The sequence below is a fragment of the Plectrocnemia conspersa genome, unplaced genomic scaffold (assembly GCF_051122295.1).
Source record: "Plectrocnemia conspersa isolate PC_06_02 unplaced genomic scaffold, ASM5112229v1 ptg000008l, whole genome shotgun sequence".
Lineage (NCBI taxonomy): Eukaryota > Metazoa > Arthropoda > Insecta > Trichoptera > Polycentropodidae > Plectrocnemia > Plectrocnemia conspersa.
Window position 1 is genome coordinate 12918757 of NW_028277172.1, and position 22426 is coordinate 12941182.

A 22426-nucleotide genomic window follows, 5' to 3' on the forward strand; every position below is an offset into this window, starting at 1 on the left:
TGAAAATACAACCTTCTAACTTGTTTTCGACGCACACAAACTATTTATTGCTCAAACTGTCGCAGAACAGAGGCGCCTCGCTGGCAATTTTTCCCGATATAACGCAAATATTTTTCATACCTTGTTTTCGCCAGTAAATGGTTATTTTATAAAGTAAAGGGTGATTCACGAATACTACTACCAAAAATATATGCGAATATCGGAATATTTTTTTCATGACACATAGTAATACATAATTCTTCATATGTATATATGTAAGTATATACTTTTATCATCCTCAAAAGTTATTCCTTTTGACTTTTTTTAAATATATACACGTAATATCCATTAAAACGACTACTAATTCTTTATATATACAAGATAATTTAAATTTGTTGTGGAGATAGCAAATTGTTTATCTTTCAGCATTGATAAATATTATGTTTTAACCTTTGTTAAGAAGTTAGTCTCAACGAGATTAACCTACTATATCAAAGGAATCTAACTTTAAAGAAAAATCTACAATGTATTTAGGCATTTTGCTTATCCAGAACTTTTACCTGATCGATATTCCTTACATAACATCAAAAATCACCTTTAAATTGTAGCTGCATTTTGTATCTTATTACATATTGGTGATTATCATATGAGAAAATGTCGTTTAAAAATATTATTTTTTATTAAAAAAATATTTTTAATACGTTTGTAGCTAAAATAATATAATACTTGATAGAAATTTTAAAAAGTAAAATAGCAAAAGTTTATGAACATGACATGCGTTATAGCCGAGTAAGCACAATATAAAACCACTAAATAAATAATGAGACACCAGACTCAAATCAAAGTCGGTATCTATTTTATTAATTATAAAATATTATTACAACTTACAATCAATAAATGTCACCACGCACGACCTAGCTCGATTTTATTTTAATTATTCATCACGACATGCTTTTGTAAGATTATCAAAATCTAGGAAAACCTAATCTATAAATATTGATCGGAATTTAATTAAATATAATTACTAACGCTGATTCTCCTGACGCAATAGAAATTAAAAACATAACTTGGATCCATATGTGAGTTGAAAGCAAGTTTTTCCAGTATTAGTCACCGGCTGATACCATTAGTTATGATTTACTTGGCTAACTTATTTATGTAATCAAAAATGTATACTATTTACTAAGAGACAATACTCGGTGACTTTCTATATTGGCAACCCTACAGCTCTTTGCATTAAAACGCGCTCCAGCGTTTATTAACCCATAGTAGTCCAAAGTTTTATTAATAAGTGTTGCCTCACATCCAAGCCATTTTGAATGAATATATTTAATTAAATAATATAATGATCATGCAATATAATAAAAAGAAAGAACTATTTCTTCTATATTATATCTTTTTAGGTGTATATTATATGAAATAAATTTTATTTTGCCATAATCACCATTATATTTATTTATTTATTACTACATTTTCAAGTAAAATTATTTTATGAAATTTTATCTATATTAATTCAAAAAATGTCTAAGATTAATCTTGTTAGATTATAAAAGTTTATTTTTATATAATTTTTTTATAGCTGCCAGTAAAATACATATTTTCAATACGTGTCGGCAAAGGACTACAAAAGGTTAATGATGTCTTGCACACATATTTTTTATTTGTATTGTATAATTATAACCTAATTTTAAGTTTAAAATGTTGATGTGCTAGACACATTTGTGATTAGCTACTAGTTACAACGATAATGAACTATTTTTGGAAAATGTAGTAAATACACTTATAATGTGAATAATATCTAAATTACATATATTTCATTTTAAAAATATTAAAATGGTCAATTATATATATGATATTTACGTTTTTGAGGTAAAATTCACACATCACCCTTATGTGTCTTTGTTCGTATAAGTTGCACCTCAAACAAAGAATATAATATACTATATGAAAAAACTTTTATGTGAAAGATATATTATTTGAGAGATAAAGAAAAAATATATTATTTAAGTATATATATATACTCCAATATTTCAAAAACATCTATAGGCACTTTAGAAATAATATGATTAATATTAGAAACTAATATTTTCTCGCTACCTGTAATAGCATCTTCATCCTTACATCTTGTGTGGAGTCATCATTGAGTCCGTATTTTTAAGATAATTCACATATAAATAAATGTAGGTAGATACATACCAAAATCTGATAAATAAATTTAGGCAATCACAAATAAATCGATATATTTTTATTTTAAAGCGAGCAGGTATAAATATGGCTAGAATAATCTAAAAGATATTTATCAGATAAATCAAACAAATATTCCAGTTCTGCTCCAGATCATCCAAATTAACCAAGAGATTGAGATATAATAGGGACGTTGATTTTCTCCCTTTCTCTCGATCAAATCAGAACCTGAAATGCTGCAATAGAACATTGATCTGAATTCTGTATGAATCTTAATTGCTTTTTTTTATATTTCTATCGTGCTTGGGATTTGGAAATCAAAATCAATTATTGTTTCCACTGTCTTTCTTAGTGAAGCATGCTTAAAATACGCAAATATTATTTTACAACATATTGAGACCCTTTCAATGTTTTTTGTTGATACATGAAGTTGTAACATTTGTATCATTTAAATGAGTTTAGCATGTCTATATTTCATTGTACTCTAATACTTCAAGATGTATGTAATAATCAATTGAACGTAAGAAAAGCCTCAATTTTTTCCATACTAAATCTATAAAAAATAATTTGTTGGTTCCACAATATTCGTCACTCAAGTAAAAATTAATATATAGTACTCTTTTGAAACATAACAAATCATTCAATATGATTAATGCCACTTTTATCATCACAAAGTTGCAAATTTGTATGTGTCTCGCTGTGATAATGTATGTAATTTGTGTTCACCTTCATATCTGATTCTTAATTGCATAATTGATATTGTGTGGCATTAAATTAACTACTTAACACAAAGCAATTACAAAATGCAAGATGTATCTTATCTAATTGGACAGATATTCCACACAATTTGGCAATCCAATCTTGATATTAATGGCATTATAATTATGCATTATATATATTTAGAGATCACAAAGTATATACATATTAAAATAATTTAAGCCTTGTGGGATAATTTTTTAAATCTCTATCATTGTTAACATAGTACATATGTATTTTAAAATTATCATAAACTACAATAGCTTGAATAAATATTAAACATGTCACTTTTGAGTCAAAATGTATTATGCACTCTAGTTTTTGGTGGTATCAATTTTTCAACTAGCGAGTCTCGGTAAATTTGTTTGGTATATATATATAGTATATATATTAATAAATCAATTGGCAGTGCTAGGCATTAGTATCAAGTGCTGGAGTCCGTATAAGAATAATGATGTAGCAGGTTAGAAGTACAAAGAAGAGCCGACATTGGAGCCTCTTGAATTACTTATATGTGGTTCTGAGTTCTTGCGAGTCCTTTTATTTGTTTATTTCAAGCGACTTTGACAAATCATGAACGGATTTATCTTTAGTAACCGCTCCCTAACATCACTGTTATCCGGTGGTAATCCGTAAAATAGTCTAGTATGTGATAACTTTTCATTTTCAAGTCTTGTAGATGACTTCGACCAGTAGTGAACGGGCTAGAATTAGAATTTATTAACTGCGGGTTTGAATCGGACCATTATATTGTTCGGGCGTGACAAACGGTTTCTAAAATGTTGAATACAATGATTGTTTATTCAAAGATGACTAAAAAAATTCAATCGGAAACAATTATTTCTGAAATTAATTATAGTTTATAAGATACAACCATATTAATAAACTAATCCATATCAATGACAACATCTTCAATCAACTGTGATTATAAACTGTCACCATGCTAATAATATCATATCGCACAGAAGACAATAAGCTGACGAACTATGATTGTACAACTTCAACCTTCGCATATATAGTAGAACTTTGCAGTTTATTATCCATTTTTTACCGAGATCGCACAGAGAAATTCAACCATGTTCACATTACAATCTGTGGTTATATTTGTAGTTGTACTATGGACTTTTGCGTCAATTCCTGTACAATGCAACGAGCCTTGGCCATCTCCTGAATTTTCTGCTGTAGTCGATCCGGTGGCAGCAAAATGTATGGGAAGCACTGGAATAGATCAAGGTGAAAAAATTTGACGTGAATAAATTAAAAAAAAAAGTATATAAAGTTAAAAATTATACATACAGCATTAAAAAATATGTACTTCAATTTACAGCTATAATTAACGATGTAAAAAATGGTAACTTTCCAGCTGATGAAACAAAATTGAAGGTATATTTTAAGCTATATATTATTTTTATTCTATATTCATATTATAATTTATATATTATTTTAGGAACATCTACTTTGCATCTTTAAAGATATGGATCTAGTAAGACTTGTTTGTATATAAGCTTTCGTACCCAGTTATATCGTACCTTTTAATCTTTGACCAAAAACAACGTTTTTCAATAGGATTTATATGTGCCGGTTAGGATCACTGTCTCAATAATATGTTTTCTATGCCTTTCGAGCATAAAAGTGTCACAAACTCTGAGGTATAATTTTTGCTTTGGTAATCCTTTATTAACTGGATAGTTAGCTTTCTTTTTTTTCATGATCCGTTAATTTTTTTAAATGAACTGTAACAATGCTTAAGAAATTTATATCATCAATTTTTACATTGATTAGTATTGAGTAATTAAACAATCAATGCAGAATGGAGTCTTATAACAATATCAACTACCTTTTTACTATAAATTTATCTGTTTCACAAATATTCATGTAAATTTATCTGAAACATTTCATCATAGATTTTTCAATTTAACTACCGTTATTCGTCGATGTTTTGCTTTGCTATATGCTGCTTAGCTTCTGGTCTAATTTCAGCGCCAATCCGGAAATTATATTGCCAGTGTATATTTATGCATGTTTTCATTTGTCCCTTGAACTATAGATCAATACAAAATTTCACGATTTTGAATACTGGAAGATTATGAATTTGGCCACCAAAGATATGAAGAAACTAATTTTTGAAATGGGTAAAGGATGCCTTCACATTAAAGGCGAGGATTACGCTCAAGCATCGCTCGATTTTGTAAAGTGTCTATATAAAGCTAATCCAATTGTAAGTAAAACTCATTATAACAAAACATTTAACAATCTATGTTTATATATGTATTTAATTTTTGCAGAAATTTTCATTTATGTTTTAAAGCAAGTCTTGGAATATATACAATTCATAAATATATATACTCAAGCAATTGTGTGTTGAATTGATTTAAAAATATATAAAACACGTTTAAAAAAAATGTATTTTTATTCAAACCATTCATATACAGTAAAACCGTATTGTAACTATCATGAAAATAATCTGCTACAACCATCACCATATAACCGAGCCCTGATGCAAGAAACAATCACCATAGCTTGCATTGATGCAAACAAGTGTCAGCAAAGATGTTAAAAAATTAACGAAACATATGCGTCTGATACAATAAAAATAAAATGTCATGTAACTTAGGACATTCGTTCTTGTCATTGATATGCGTCTTTTTGCACATTGACCAGAATTTATACATAATTTTAAAAATTAACGTTAGCTAAAGACTTTTAAAAAATATAATAAACTAAAAAAAAATTAACAATTTAGAAAAAAATATACAAAAGCAAATTTTTACGTATAATAAAATAAAACATTAAAAAATTATTATTCTTCGATGAATTTAATAAAATTACTGTAACATTAAGACAATCACAGAATCATACCATTCTTTATTCTATGAAAATATAATCCTAAAATAATGTTAAATATTACATTTAAGACTTGCTTTCCCATTAAACAGCCTTAACTTTAATTAATTAAACTTACATACTACAAATGTGTATGTAATATAAATAAAATGTAGTTAAAAAAATAAATAATTATGAACCCCGTCTATCCCATTCTTTCAGTTAAATAATAATAAAGCACCATAATGGAGGCCAATATGATACTATCACATCAACTGCCACCAATGACATAAGATAATCGACTCTAAATTTTAATACGTTGAAAATACAAAGTACAAAATTTGCCTACAAATTCAGTAAAAAAAACTTAAAAGGTCAAAATCTAGGCATAGTAAGACGGCGGAACAGTCAGATCGGTCAACAACGCTAATTCTTCTTCGGTGAACTTCAACTGATGAGATTGCCAATCATCGTGATGAGTTCGCTTGAAATCGTTGAGAGTCTTACGAATCGTTGCCTATAAAAAAGCATAAATAAAAATCAAAAAGTAACACAGGACTAAACTTATAATATCTTGAAATAATTTGCAATTTAACACTTTATCTGCGAGCAGATTGCGCAAGAGCACTATTACGCAAAAGCGGACGATTTTTTGCACATACGTATAAGAATTTAAGTGTTTTGATAAAATCTTTGTAGCGCCATTAGTTTACATATTTTTTGTGTCTGCAAAGTATTTGTTAATAAAAAGATGTGCAACATTTATAGATTTTTTTAATTAAATATTTTTATAGAACATACAGGTGTCACTAATAAAAATTTCAGTTTTGTCAGGAAATATTCTGGGACACATAAGAAAACCGAAAATTTCAGGCTCCTCAGAAAACCCATAGGCCGAAAAAATATGGAATTTTTCGGCACACGCAAATTAAGTGTTAAAAAGACTAGATACTTATGAACCTACATCTACACATATACTTACTGGAATGGGCAATGGATCATTCAAATGTGCTCCAAGAACAGAAAATACATCAGACAGATAAGGAGGCACTGTGTACGGATAAGCAGCCACAAATGCACACAACCCCAACACTCCACAATGTTTTAAAGCGAGAGATTCGCTATACTTCGGTCCCTTGATTAGCTTTTCTTTGCATAGCTTCTTAAAATGTTTCTAAAAAATAAAATTATGTAAGTATTAACATTACATCTTTGTCTGACAAATGTGAATATTTTAGTTACTTACCAATAATTGAGGAATGTCTGAAAGTATGCCAGTGTGTAACATGCCTGAGAGCATACTGGCAGCGGCCTCGCGAACTTCCGGATAGGCATCAGTCATTATATCTAACGTTAAACTCTTCACTCTTGAAATTAAAGGCCCATCCAGCATTAAAGGCATATTATGGAAGATCAACGACTGCATGAAGCTGACGCAGCAGATTCGGGAGCACCATGATAAATTTTTAAATATCTGGAAATTAAATAGGTGTGATGAGTAACGATGAAGTAAGTTCAAGAGTCGAAAGGGTAAAATGGCGAAATTCAAACTAAAAGTTTAATGTGATTTTCATCATAAATGAACATTCCAATTATTGAGAAAAGAATATTATTAGTAATCTATATTTTTTAAATATAAATGACTGGCACCATAATACAAACTGCATATACACTAAAAACTCTCAATTTGTTGGATAATGATACAAGCCTAAAAGTCTGTAGAAGCCTTGCTAACAGATAAATGTCTCTTTCCGAAGTCATGATTACCCAATTCATGCTCACGTTTGAATCTGAATGTTGGTCTTTGACAATACTCTACACCTTGGAAAGAAAGATTTAGAGAATAAAGTGTTTGATGGCGAAGAGTAGCATATACTGCATAACAAGGAGCTATATGAAATATATAGACTATCCACAAAATTCATAAAACTATCGCGAATACATCTTTAACAGAAATCTTCAGAAGAGATATTTCCAAATTTACTTTCAACAAAATTTAATGAAAATAAATATTCAAAACGCTTACTCTGCTGCAATAAAATTTAAGCTGTCTAAAGAACTGGAAATCTTTCTAAGAAAATTACTTCTGCTATCAAAGTACATGTTCATCATAAGGTTAGAATGCTTATAAAAATAATCCAAAAATTACTGCTATTATGACATCATGAGTTTTATAAATTTGGCCACCTTACAATTCAAACACCGAATGACTTATTTCAAATGGCCAAATATAAAAAGAAAAGATTCAAGGGCAAATAAACATGTGAATTTCGATTTAAATGTTGTCATTTCTGAATGTGTTAGTATAAATTAAAAACAGAAATATTTACTTTCTCTATAGAATTCAAAGCATGTTCTAACGATTCTAAATTGTGCAAAGAATCAGCTAACGAAGACAAGAATGCCGAACACAACTGATAGAGTTCATCATCGCCTTTCCTTGAGCCCAATGTGCAAGCCGAAGGAAGTAATACGTAATAGCAGTTTTTGATTCCAGTAGGACATCTAGCTATGGATGCAGTTATCGATTTCAACACTGAAACAGAAAACAATCAAAGTTAAAATATCATTCTAATATCAACACAATAATAAATTTTATCACCTGTCTTGAACAATCTGGTATTGATGTCGTTCTGTGTATCTTCTTTAGCACTATCAGAAGATTTCAGAGCGATTATATTATTAATGTCCAACTCAGATATCTTCAAAGCTGATGACAACCTCTCTTCCAGCAGTTCCATAAACGGCAAATTTTCATCAGTGTTCGAATCCAGAATATTAGCATTGCTCATGAAGCTCTCAATCGGCGAGCTGATTCCGTTCTCGAATTCTTTTCCAGTATCGTTTATATAAACATTCTTAACTTCTTGAATTAACTTATTTACAGCAGTAATACTGATATTGTTGCTTTCAAGTCCGCATTTCGTTATCGAATCTTGAATGATAAACTTCAATTTATCCATTATTGCTGCAGGCTGTTCCACTAACTCGTTACCAGAATCACTCGGAAAATTATCTTCGCCAACAAAACCCAATACAGGCATCAAACTAAAACCATAATCACAAATTAATATATTTTTCATCAAATTTATTTATTCAATCGTTTCATAAATTGACGACCTGTGGTTGATTGATGAATTTTTACCGTTCATTCCTTCTTTGAATAGCATTTCCATCTGGGGTGATATATCCTCTATCAATTTGTCAATGGACGGAGCGACGTCTTGTGTTCCATTCGGGAAAACTATATCCTTTTCGAACAGGCCAGATAATACACTGAAATGTATCGTTTATTAACATTTTATCGATTTGAATAAAAATATAAACCATTCGATGATTCCCTACCTCGCTATTCTATCGCGGACGATTTGATACGGATGAGCCAACATGTCTTTGCTTTGGAATATATTTAAGAGAACTTGCGAATGTGAAGCTAGCTTCCACGGATGCTGTATTATAGCAGCTTGAAGTAAAAACAATCTACCACACACCCATGCCGAGCTTCCATCTTCGCCCATCCTCTCCTCTAGGAGGTCCAATACCCAGCTCAATCTCGACACATTCATGTTTTCAAATCCAGTTGCGATACAAGTACCTATAGATAAAAGAAACATGTAATAAAGATTCATTGATGAGGAAAATGAGTTCTATTAGAACACTCCATCTGGCGATAAGTGAAATCTTCGAGTGACTTTAATACCCAATTGGCTTTGCATTTGCCACGGAAATAAAAAAGGACAGCAACTCAATGTGACACAAATTGACCACAATTTTTCACTTTTTCCCACAAAGATAGTAAAACATAATTTAAAACAAAATGGATGATTTAAAGGCTTAACTATATAGCAGTTTTCTGAGCCTTCCAAGAAATTTGGAAGGCTTGGAATGTTCTAAACTTTTGAACAAATTTTATCTTTGTAACAAAAATATTTTTGCAGCGATATAAATACAATATTAAGAACTAACCCCAATCATTAAATGATTCAGACGTCATGTTCTCAAATACTGCTTTCAGTATCGGAGTTAATTTGATCCTCAGATTATCCATCTTAGCATATGGCCAGTGCTTCGTGGCACGAATCAATCCAGCAATAATCTCTGAAGCGCATCTTTGCAGCGATTCTTGCTTATCGGACACCAATGTTTCTAAATGCGGGAGAAACAAGGGCAGGAACTCGTCGAGATATTTCGCAAAGAGACCCTTGTACATCATGAATCTGAAGAGGTTAAACTTGTCTTTGCCTTTCTTGTCTTCCATTGAATAGAAATTGATGATTTTGTCGACATTATCTTTCGACATGAAAAAATCATAAACAATCTTCTCAGTTGTATTAAATTTGTCGACTGAAAAAGTATATTCTTCTTGCTCTTTCATTGGCGCATACATCTGTAAAGATAGTAATTTATTTATTGATAATAATCTAATAAACTCTGATGTCATCGAAATTTAAAATAAAAAACACCATCATAGTTTCTGGCCAATTATAGAAACCAAAATTTTCTTTATTTGTGTAAGGAATAACATCCCACGTTGCTATAGTATGAATCCTATCAAAATCATACTGTAACCATCGATTATCGGGCCTGAAACCTAAAACGATAATCATATAAATAAAATGCAATAATACACCAATATTTCACTTTTTAAAATAAATACCAGGAATCAACTTTTGATTCTCCTCATACGAAGATACTCCGCTTACTTCGAACATGTTTAGCTTGATCTTCTTATGAGAATTCTTTAGCTGCTTCAAGATGAACACCAAAGTCTTGACGGATATCTTTCTCACCAATATAGAATCATGTATGAGACAGTTAAGTACAAGTTTTACGGCCTCCGGAGTGTATGGAAAGTCCATGTGTACGACAGTTGGAAGCAGACTTATGCACATGAGGGAATGCCGCCAATTCAATTTCGTTGAGTTCGCGCCTTGGATGAGCACATCCAAGAGCTTTTTGTAATTATTTATGTTTTCATTCTCCAGAAGGGCCACGTTTTCCTCCCGCTTCTCGAGCAGATCCACAAATTCCGGATCTCCCAAATCGGCGTCAGTCAACATACAACGCGCCTTCTCTATGCAGCCGTCGGACCATTTGAGCTTCATCGTGATCGTCGGGAAGTTCATTATTATTGATCGAATAATCAAATCCATTAATCTAAAAGCATACACACACGTAATATATATAATCGATTTTCATATATAAAAGTGCTCCTTTGAATTAAGCAGTCATAATAGTAATTAAATATGTTGAACTTTTATATATATGAAAGTTATTATCTAATTAATTGATAAGCAACCTTATAGTTTTATGACGCCACTCTAAAATAATACCCGAAGTATAAAAGACAACTTTTACAAACAAATTTAACTACAGCACTAACAATGGCGTGACAGTAGGTCAAAATCATAACTGAGTAACATAGTACCATAAAAAATCATAGCTTACCTAATAACGCTAGGTTTTTCACTCGGAGACGAATTTATGATCGCTGGCCATAATACGCTAACAATACTCCATTCTTGTTTAGCAACAATCGGTGTCTGCTTTGGTCCTAGCAGGCAAAATAATGTGCCTTTTAATCGCTCGTGCTCCGTCTCTGGGTCAGATTTCATATACTCAACCAACGTCGGCAAAATCACTTCGAATGAATATGCATAATTGGCTACTATCCAATTTAATCGAGCTTGAGCACAAGATCTCACCTGTAAGCGATAAATAAAATCTCACAAAAAATATTAGCCAAAAATATAAAACAAATTAATCTGGTATAGAGATAATGAGCCTTCAGCTATGTGAGAAAAATGTTCTGATTCAAATATATATTTATACAGCTTTGGCCATAATATGACGAATGTGGATCACAATTCTTAACAATGACAGAACACGAGGAGGAAATACATTTTTTTATCTTTATATGGCAAATATTACATTTTACCATATGAACTTGTCGATTTTCAGTCAGTTTAAAATCGATCGCGATTAAGAAAGTATTCAACCCCTTCGGTTATTTATTATTCACAAACATATTGTGCTCTTTAATCATCTTTAACCCTTTCACCGCAGCTGATATTTTTGCATGCCATATCGAAATTTCCTAACATGTGGGGGGCATCTATTTATGCCATATGTTATTTAAATATTATTTCAATAAATTAAAGTGTTTTTCAACTTTTAATTATACAAAAATAATATATATTACAAGGCCCAAAGATTCATGACACTTTTAGGTGTCTAATGCATACTGGCGATTTTCTTGATGACTTCTATAGGTGTCATCCGCGATCAAAGGGTTAAATAAGAAGTTATTTTTGTCATTGTGTATTTGTTTTTTGAGCCCTAAACCGTAGGGTATCAACTAATAAATTGAGTCTTTTTTTATATGAATTCAAGTTGGGATAGAATAAGACCTCAGAAGTGAGTGGAGCTAATTTTGATTACCTACAAATTTGGAAATTTCATATGGTACAACCTAATATTTAATATTATTGAATACCTCACTATAACGACTTGTCGCCAAAGTCAACAAAGCCATCATGCTCTTTGCTTGCGAAACGGACAATGGTCCAGATATGGCTTGAGTCCTAAACTCGTGCTGCAGCAACGCCCGCTCTACCAACATGATTTTATGATGACTCATACGTCCCAATAATTTATTTTCTAGCGAACGTTTCACGAGGTTAAGCAGCTTCCATTGCTTGTCGTATATTGCGTGATTAGAGTTGTTCTTCGCTACGAGCATTTCCCAAATCTTAATAACAAAGTCGTTAAATTATACACACATTATATTTTAATAGAACTTCACAGATGCAAATAAAAATTATCTTACCGCAATTATTTTACATAAACTCTTTGTGTCGTCTTCGTTGGAACTCAGCAATTTGGCTTGTAATGCGTGCATTGTTTTGGATACAGCTTGTCGTATGTTACCTCCATCTGGCATGTGTATTGTCTCAGTTGTGCCACAAATTATGTCAAAGCTCTCCCATTGAACGCTCGAATTGACTCTATAATATAAAATTATTATTAAAATTGAAGCCGAAAAACTTAAATTGAGTAGTTAGGTGAAGTCAATAGTAGAAGAGTGCTAACAAATTTAATTAGCCAGTTTGAGCTAATACAGTTAAAAACATGATGATTAACAAAATTGTGATTCTAATTCAGATTATTTGCAAAATTAATTTCCCACGTAGAAATCTCAAAAAGAAAAAAAAAAAAAAAAATATATAAAATTTGTTTATTTAATTTACACTTCACTTTCAGCCCGTGAATATTTTTAACTCTTCACATAAATTGATCAAATTAAAAATTATTACTTACAATTTAATTGGAGTATTTTCTGATGGAGGCATGAGCGAATTTGCCATCATCAAAGTATTGACAATAGTCAAGCATTTATTTAACTCTTCCCTAGTCATAACCAACTCGTCCGATATGTACTTGTTTAATTTATCCAGCTCCGGTGGTAAATATTTATTCATTATTTGTTGAACACATTCAATTTCAACGTTAGTAGGCACATGCCACTTCAAGTCGCACTTCCATATATCACCCGATTTGCCCCATTCTCGTATAGCTAAGAAGTCCTTTACGTGTGCATCGTAATCGCAACTGCTGCTGCGGTGACATTTTTCTGGATGAACGTTAGACATGCCTATGATTATATTCTTCAACATGTAGCAAATATATTTGTAACCTTCCTTGGACGTAAAATTGAGACCTTTATCGATAACATCATATATTTTACTCATATAAGGTAGTAATTCTACACCATTCTTATCAACTATATAAGACAAAATCAACAAATGATACAAGAGTTCCTTATCGAGATTCTCTTCTTTCAAAATGCCTTCATTATCGCTTATCATTTTATTGATAGAATCGCATAAATATGGTATAAACAATTTAAAGGTTTCGGCTGCGTTTACTTTGGAAAACGTTTTACACATCGAAGCCGCCATTACGCCAGAGACTTTCGTCTCCAAAATACGTTCAGTGATAAAATTATACAACTTTTTCAATACCAACTTAAAGGTTTTTGTAGGAACTTGTGATAATACAGCTATCGACGACATCATCAAAGCATGTTCACTCCCAATTTCCTCCTTGTTTCTATTCAAATCGTCTTTCGTTTCCATTCTGGTATGCTCCATACTACGAGCATCGATCAAAATGAACAGCCTTTCAATATATTGAAGTGTAAAATCTTCGAATTGGCTAGTAGCTTCACATACTGCGAGCTCTTCTTCAGTCAAATCATCATAATATTCAGACGCTCCACTACAATCTACCATCGGTATCAGATTGGCAAACACTGAAATGAAAGCCTGTGATACTGCCATCTTCTTGAAATCGTTGGGATCCAAGCCTGGCAGGCATGAAAACAACATTGGTATAATATGAGTGGGACCTTCCGGAAATCCATTACTGAACCCGGACGCTAAAGGTCTAGCCACGGCTATGACACCCTGCATAGCACTGGTCATTTTGTGCGGCTCGGTCAGTGAATCTAAGGTGCTCCACAACTTTTCAATGATCGGAGTGATGACCAACGACGGTCTCAACAGTGCCAAATTTTGCAATACTACTAAAATTTCACTGGAACGACAGAACATCCCTGTCATCGCGATTTCCATCAGGCATTCTACAAACTTTGTGATGTCTTCTTCAGTCAATTTGTGAGAATCAGGCGTTTTAATTTCCCATGATTTTTTAGTATAACGTTCTTCTCGGACCCTAAAAATGTAAATTTTAATAGTCCATAATATTCATAATTTATAATCATCATATTTCCTGAATATTACCTAGCTACAAAGTTAGTGGCAAACTTTTTGAGCAATTCTCGAAGCTTATTGGCCCACTTTCCTTGGTTGGCTACATGTATATACGTAGATATTGTAGTGATAAAGTTATTTAGGTACTTTTGTGCTGAGCTTTTTGGTCCCAAAACCGATACAATCCAAGTGGTCATGGCACCTGTATCTATAATTTAATATGTTGAGTATGTTTTCATAATAACGTAAGATTGAGAATTAAAGTAAATCTTACCAATGCTATGCTGTCTATAATTTTGTGTTTGTTTATAATTAACTGGTAAGTTTAAGGATCTCAAAAATTTTGTAAACATTATCGGCAAATACGGTTCCCAGTCGATGTAGCCAATGTTAGAATTGGCAACATTAGATAATAATATCATCATATCCTAAAAAAAATTGTATCACATAATCATCTATTTTAAAATTTCATTAATTTCATAACATATTTTTTATTTTTCAAACTATATAATCAATATTGTGTACTACTTTATTTCTTTAAATAGTGAGAAATTCATCTCGTTAATAATAAAATAATTCATCTCATCCACATTTTTTTATTGTATTGTTTAATGATATGAAAAACAAAATTCCAGGAACAGCGAGATAAGAGGTGACGCTCGCTCCTAGAGCTGCATGAAATTAGTATCAAGAGAATATAAGATTGCAAAATAGCAAAGTGTTTACAATAAAGTAAACACTTTGCTATCTTGTAATAACAAGTATGTGTGGGGCAAGAATTAGTCTTTGGTACGCCACATGCGTACACTCACATGCTCACAGTAAAAAATCACAGTGGTCTTTTTTTGTATTTACTACAACGATTCTGTCCTCTGTTGTAAAGCATTACTATTTAAAGAAGCGACTTACTTTACTATCATTATGGTGGCATTTTACGATCTCTGTTTGTGTACAAAAAGATGCTTTGACCTCTATTCATGGGAAAAAGTAAAGTCGTAATATTTTTTTCATATAATAGAAACATTCATTCCATTGATAGGTACTACAAAACCTATTGTTACATGAATTCGTGTAAGGGTAGTAATTTTATATAATACTTCATATGACAGTTTGAACAATAATCAAAAAAATACAACCACCTGCAAGTGGATTAAGATAATACTCACATTCTCCCAAGTCGTTCCATTATGACAAACTTGGTACAAAGTAATAAATTTATCCAACCAAAGATCGATAGTGCATTTCCTTTGTTCGTCTAAAACATTGGTAGGCAAGTAGAGCACCAAATCTTGAATCACATTTTGGTTCGTATTGTGCCATGGCAGGAATCTGGGTAATAAGTCATCTAAAATTTCTCGCGTCGCCGATGGAGGAAAATATCTATAAAGTAACAACAAATTAGTTATCGATAAAATGATTAGATGATAATTAATGAACACTTACGTCTTTAAGTGTTGGACCATCACTCCGAACGTCGACTCTAGAGACCTAAATGCATAAAAACAATTTAGTATAACAAACAATATCACTATCGTTAAACCCGGCACCTCCCCTGTTCTAAGCATTATAATACCAATGCCCCTAAAGACCATCAAAATATGTATTACTCGTTAAAAGCCACAAAGGTATCAGCGATTGGAAGAGTCATCTTTATTAAAAACGACACCATCCGTCGGATTTCTGATGTAGTCCTAATTTTGACCTTGAATTTGGCATCACCGTCATCCTCGTCGCGATTCCGCCTACACAAGTTTAATAATTCTTGTACAGAATTGAATTGAATTTAACCCCAAAGAAAAATATGCAAATTTCCAGTTTTTTCAAAAGAAATTTGATTTATTCATGCAATTATGGATGCAGTTTATGAGTATGCGATGAACTTACGAAATGTAGTGGTATATTCCAAGGGTGGCCGAACTCTTTGAAAACACATTTCGTCCAGTTTCGTACAATGGTCTCCATGGTAGGTTGAGTTCAGATGGCGATATCAAATATTCTGACCTAAGGGGAAATTTTCAATCTTAAATATATATACAACAAATAAATATGAAATGTCACATTATAACTGATTTTATTAATGCAGTAACATTAACTACATTTTTCTTCGATAGAAGTTTTATTGAAATTAGAAAACTGTAACAAACAAAAAAGCTATTGTGTGAGCCATTGCAATATCGTGTTGAAACAGTAGAACATATTTTGAATGTTCGATGATAACTGTTGGGAGACATTACAACAAGATAACTGTATGATGTTCTTCAGTTCAATTATCACCACTGAGAATTACATAGTCATTTATGCTATTATGTAAATTTCTACTTCCTAATACCTTTACTCTTATGAACCGAGTCACTAATATACGGCACCGAAAGGAAAAATATTTTAAAAATGCGACATTTCATATGCATCATCATCAATAAAATACTTACTTTGTTAACAATATTAACAACGTGCAAAATTTGTGCAACATTGTGGGTTCAATGTCTGGTATGATGATCAATTCATAAACTAATTGTATCAATTCAATATGGTACTCCTTTGAAAACTTCAACCCATATAGCTTTATGTATCTGAAATAAAAATAATGATGATTAATAAAATTTAACAGAAAAACACAAAAACATTATCAGTATAGTCTGCTGATTCAGCATGTAAATGTTTTTCGAAGATAGAATTGCTAGATAACCAATCATTTAGAATCACGATAAATTGATATATCAGCAACATCATAAATTCGCGACACCAACTCTTGATATAAAAAAATCTAATTCGAACATAAAACGACTTCATAAAGGCAAATATCTCTTTGTGCGGAAGTTCAATGGCATGATTCCAAAACTAATATAGATTTTCAAAGTGAATAAAACACAAGGAATGTATGATCTTTGAAGAAATTCCATACTGATTTTGTAAATATACATTTTTTAATTTGATTAATATTTCCATGTATGTTTATAATAAATATGATACATTGGCATTTCCTTTCTACAATTTATCTTAAAGCTCAACCTTTCTTTTGAAGTTGAAGATGGCACATATCCAAATTAATTAGTCGGCTAATATAACAAGGAAATAAGGAGGAAGTAGTATATGGAAATTAATTGACAAAATAAGCATTTAAATTAATAGAGTGACTTACTCAATGGTATGTAAAATTTAAACTTTACCATCTTAAGTAAAATTAGAATACATAAAAATTTAGACTACCATTGACCATAGAGCTTAAATAAATTATACATGGACACCTGTGATTTAAATTTTGGTTGATATTTCAAGTTGAGTTTGTTATATTTGTCATCTATTTCTAAATCTTCTATATAATAATAAGTCATAAGTTCAATAAGACAAACTAAATGAAAAAAAGAACAAAAATTTTTCAGATTGTGATTTGTATAGTTGTAAAAGAACGTAAATACATGTGCATAGAAAAAAATATGAGACTTGTTAAATGCTCCCATCGCATATTTCTTTCTGCTACACAACTGGACCAGATTAGTCACGCTTGTACCATTTACGACCCTCTGTGCAGAATAAGAAAGGGCATAATATTATTATGGCAAATACATTTTCTATTCTTCAATTGGGTAACAATATTTTTAATAGTTAAAATAAATAAAGGTGGATTCGTGACTATGAACATGGTTGCAGGTTTTGATCTTAAACTTTTGACTAGTAGTGTATATTCAAAATACAAATAGGAAATGTGCTATAAGTGCTGAATCATAAGTCATTATTAAATTGATACGAATCATACAATATCTTATTATGATAATGTCAAAATATACTATCTAATGAAGTGGTTTAGGTCTCTTAATACCAAGGTAATCAGAAAAATTACAGTTAAAATTATAAAATATTCAAAACCCACTACAACTAGAAGCGAAAGTGAAATCCTAATCATAATACAAAATTGGGATGAAATTTTTCTTACATCATGCTATAACCTTTGCCTGAATAAAAGAGCGCTATAAATCTACAGCATTTAGAGAGGTGTGATATAACCAGCAAATACTCGAAAGAAGAATTTAGTAAAACACATAATTTACATTTTAAATGATGTTAAAAACAAAACTTGATCCACAATTTAAGAGCAAATATTATTCAAGAAAGTAAAAACGAAATGTGTGACTTTCTGCTTATGAAAATGGATACTACAACAAAAAGAATATCTTCGCATTAACATCAGCTCCATTCCTCAGACTATTCAAGGATTTGATTCAAGTTTATGGTGTTATTGTGATAGCTCTACAACTCCTTAGCTTAACTAAATAAGGGTTTTCTTATTTAAAAGAACGTTGATGTATTATGCTTATTGGAATTTTAGCCCATACACTACCACAACTGGTTGCAGTTAAATAACACGCCATTGAATAGTTGTTTAGCTCAGCCAGACAAATCAATATCAAACCTGCTCAGAGTAAATATGGATTTTTTTATTTTTAGAATACAATATAACTGAAAAACAATACATTGTTTGGCTTCTGACGAAAAATAAAAAGGCAATTACTTTTGACCTCTAATAAAAATTCAATAAAAGTTGAGAGTTAAAGATTTGTACTAGTAACAAAATTATTCCTCAATGATCCCAAAAGAGTCAACACAACCTTTCTAACAAAAGATTGTGTGCAAAATGTCTCATAAGTTTTGGCTCTCTTAGTTCCCAGCCGGTAATTGAGAACCAGATTTCATCACCAGTAACAATGCTTTCAAGGCTTATGCAATAAATAAAAATAAAAACCTAATGCATTAAGTCGCATGATCTTGGTGGCCAGTCACCAAAACATGAAATAATGCGAAACTCTTCACGTGAAACATCCAACATTGCACCCAATGTATGGCAAGTTGCGCCGCCTTGTCGAAACTTCATATCTCCACATCAATATCTTCGATTTCTTGTCCAAAATAATCGGTTATCATGCACCTATAGCGCTCACCATCGACTGTTACAGTCCCAATAACGCCGCCTGACCAGAATGCACACTTTGGACATGTAATGGTCTCTCGTGAATCACATGAAGATTTTCCTTGCCCCATACGTGGTATTTTTGCTTATTAACATACCCAGAGGGGTGGAAATGTGTCTCATCAGAGAAAAAGATTTTTTTGAAAAATCAACATCAACTTTCTGCTGCTCCAATGCCCAATCTGTGAAATAAATATTTTTTAGGGTTGGAGATGAGAACCCTAGAGGTGTAAATCCGTATCCAATGAGACTCAGGGTGAAATCTAGTTAGAATTTTTATTATAATATTTACATATATTGCGACGGATGATTAATAGCGAGACATTTTCTGCAAATGGTAGTGAAGCTGGCGCAGGGATGATGTCCATAGACAATTCTCAGAGTTCTTGCAGCGAGTGTCAGGAGGCAGTTCCTCTTGCTGCGATGATCTTGTTCAGGAGTCTCCGGTCGTATCGGTAAGGGCGTGTCTGCCAGGCGGGGTGAATCTGCTGGTCTTTTCGAGTGGCTGCTGGTGACTTTGTGACTGCCTTCTCCTCATCGGACTCCGGGCTTAAATATCCAGGGCTGCAAGGCTTACTGATCAATCGCAATTATGCAGCGATCATCCAACCTTCGCAAAACGCTGCATTCGCTTCTAAGAACGGCGAAATAGGTCCACGCCTTTAGAAAGCGATGTTTGCTCGTCCATGGTCGTTTTGCATTTTCGGGAATGTTATGGATCCGATGATTTATTATGTCAGTGACCGTTTCGCAACAAAGAAAATGTTCAAAATGTTGCAAACTAACATTTGACACTTTGAACATGCGTAATTATTGACAGCTGGCAGGAAACTCGAATTAGATCACCCTGTGGTAATACTTTAATGATGGTAACAAACAAAGATGACACTTTTTCATATTAATAGTGTGGGGTTCTTTGCTAGACCACTGGCAGTTGCGAACCTATTCTGACCGTGAGAACGAAAGCTTCTTATGTGTTAAAAGCGCCATAAACCAAATCTATTTTTATGATAAGCCAACAATCTGTAAGGCTTTTGTCCGACAAGCGGCATTGAGCATTTTATCATTGTCATTACAATGGCATTTCGAGACCTTCTGCAAGTGCTATTGTATATATCAACGAAGGATTTGAAATAACAAGATGTTAGGTTGCCATATCGCAACCTGTTCTAACTTTAACTATAACTTGGACACAAGAGTTCATTCGAATTCGAAACTAAGTGGAACAACACCGACCATCCAGAAAAGACCGAGAAAGCAGCCACTTTCCTCTTCGCGTTTTAAGGTTTCTAACCCTAAGGGGTGTGACTTCACAGCCAGAAATACGCTGTTGGAAACTAGTAATAATTTATTGTAGAATATTACATATATTGCGACAAACTATAGTGGGCGAGTATCATTTCTCTCCAAGCAGTGGTGAAGGTGGCAGAAGAATGATGTTCAGTAGATGGTCTTCGTAGGTCCTGTAATTGTGGCAGCGACGGTGTAGTCGGATGTCCGTTCCTTTCCTCTTTCGTCTCAGACCATATGCCTTCTCCTCATTGGGGACCAGCTTTAAGTATCAAGGGTTGCAAAGCTCGCTGACAAATCACAACTATGCAGCGACCATCCAGTCAACTGTTGCACTCGCTTATTCGACCAACGAAATATGTCCACGCCTCTAGAGAGTGACATTTGCTTGATGGACATATTTGGAGGTCGAATTGTGCAAAGGGTTAATGGTACTTTTAGTCTTTTGATGGTTTTGTTTCCGCAATTGTTACGCAACAAAGAAATATTCTTTCTATGTATCAGATGGTAATTACTCTTTTTTCCTGGACATATCAAGGGCTTTTGTATGGTTTATTTAGTTACACTCTTTTGTCACATTCATCCTTTTTATTGTCGTAGTTAAAGTAATTAAGTGCACGAGTTTCAAGAAGAACCCCCACAACGTCAACCCTGATCCAGCTATGACTTCCGAAATTCGGAATTGAACCCGATCGGAAATTGTGTTGACGTTGCTGGCGTATCAATATGCCCTCTGCATTCCCAAGTCAAGGTTCGGATATTAGTCGATACTCAGGATTAATCGGCGAGGGATTAAGCTGCAAGCTGCTTATCACAGATATAATTTTTGGATTTTGGTGTGTCAGTGGTAGTAAATCAAAAAATAAATGTTATAAGAATTTGGTGCAAGCTTAAACTTTGTGTTGCCAATTTACAAGAATGTTAACAACAATGAAATAAGCCAGAAGCCAGGTTTTATATAGTAAGTAGTAGAAGTGTGTACCTTTGTCTCTTTGTGTTGAAATATATGTAAATCTTAAAAGCTAACCATTTGAAACAAGACGTGTGCTGCACATTTATATGAATCATATGTCTAGTTTTATATAGATCCAGAACACAAATAGACTAAGACCATATGTTGAACCATATGCCAATCTTATTTGAAACGAGACTTGTTAAATCGTGTTTATTATAAGGAACTAGGGATCGTATTAGTCATATGGGGATGAATTTGCACATTTTGAATGTTGCCTATTATGAGATCAATTGGAATATATGTAGTGAGTCATACTTGATGAGCCTCGCGGACCAGATGGCGCAACCCGGCTTGAGCTCCTTGAGCATCACAGCCTTGGCAAAGTTGGTTCTGATCTGCTGCAGCAGCTTCTCGGATTCGTCATCCAGCTGATCCGCGTACGGCAGCCAGGAGTTGTAGATGAGCTCCTTTTGTGGCCCGTAGCCGAGGCGCTTGGCGCGTTCCATTCGCACTTGGTCTTCCATCTTGTCACTCGTCGCAGTCATGATGCCGCGGACGAAGTTCAGCGCAGAGAAAACGCAACCGTCATCGCGCCACTTGCGCGACCAACTGTCATCACGCAGTGTTGGCAACACTGCTCCGAGCGAAAAAATATCTAACGATAACCCTTTTGCGGACGCGTGCCGGCGACAGCTGATCGAT

The 22426-nt window shown here is 32.8% G+C and overlaps 1 protein-coding gene across 2 annotated transcripts; it reads right to left on the minus strand.

The window, feature by feature from the left end:
• Window positions 1-5310: 5310 nt before the first annotated feature.
• LOC148233029 (proteasome activator complex subunit 4-like) lies at window positions 5311-22338 on the minus strand. 2 transcript variants are annotated; one of them, XM_088189096.1, is made up of 22 exons: window positions 22040-22338; window positions 16946-17086; window positions 16401-16517; window positions 16124-16258; window positions 15960-16004; window positions 15683-15896; window positions 14791-14944; window positions 14547-14724; window positions 13063-14478; window positions 12572-12749; window positions 12239-12493; window positions 11191-11447; window positions 10400-10899; window positions 10206-10333; window positions 9709-10129; window positions 9088-9337; window positions 8863-9018; window positions 8345-8790; window positions 8073-8278; window positions 6989-7216; window positions 6725-6916; window positions 5311-6259 (listed from the first exon to the last, which is right to left on the minus strand). In XM_088189096.1, exons 1-22 carry the CDS (start codon window positions 22267-22269, stop codon window positions 6125-6127), a joined length of 5982 nt encoding a protein of 1993 aa, XP_088045222.1. In that variant the 5' UTR covers window positions 22270-22338; the 3' UTR covers window positions 5311-6124. The 2 variants fall into 2 exon arrangements, with proteins under 2 accessions (XP_088045222.1, XP_088045223.1); XM_088189097.1 differs by lacking the exon at window positions 16124-16258.
• Window positions 22339-22426: the final 88 nt, after the last annotated feature.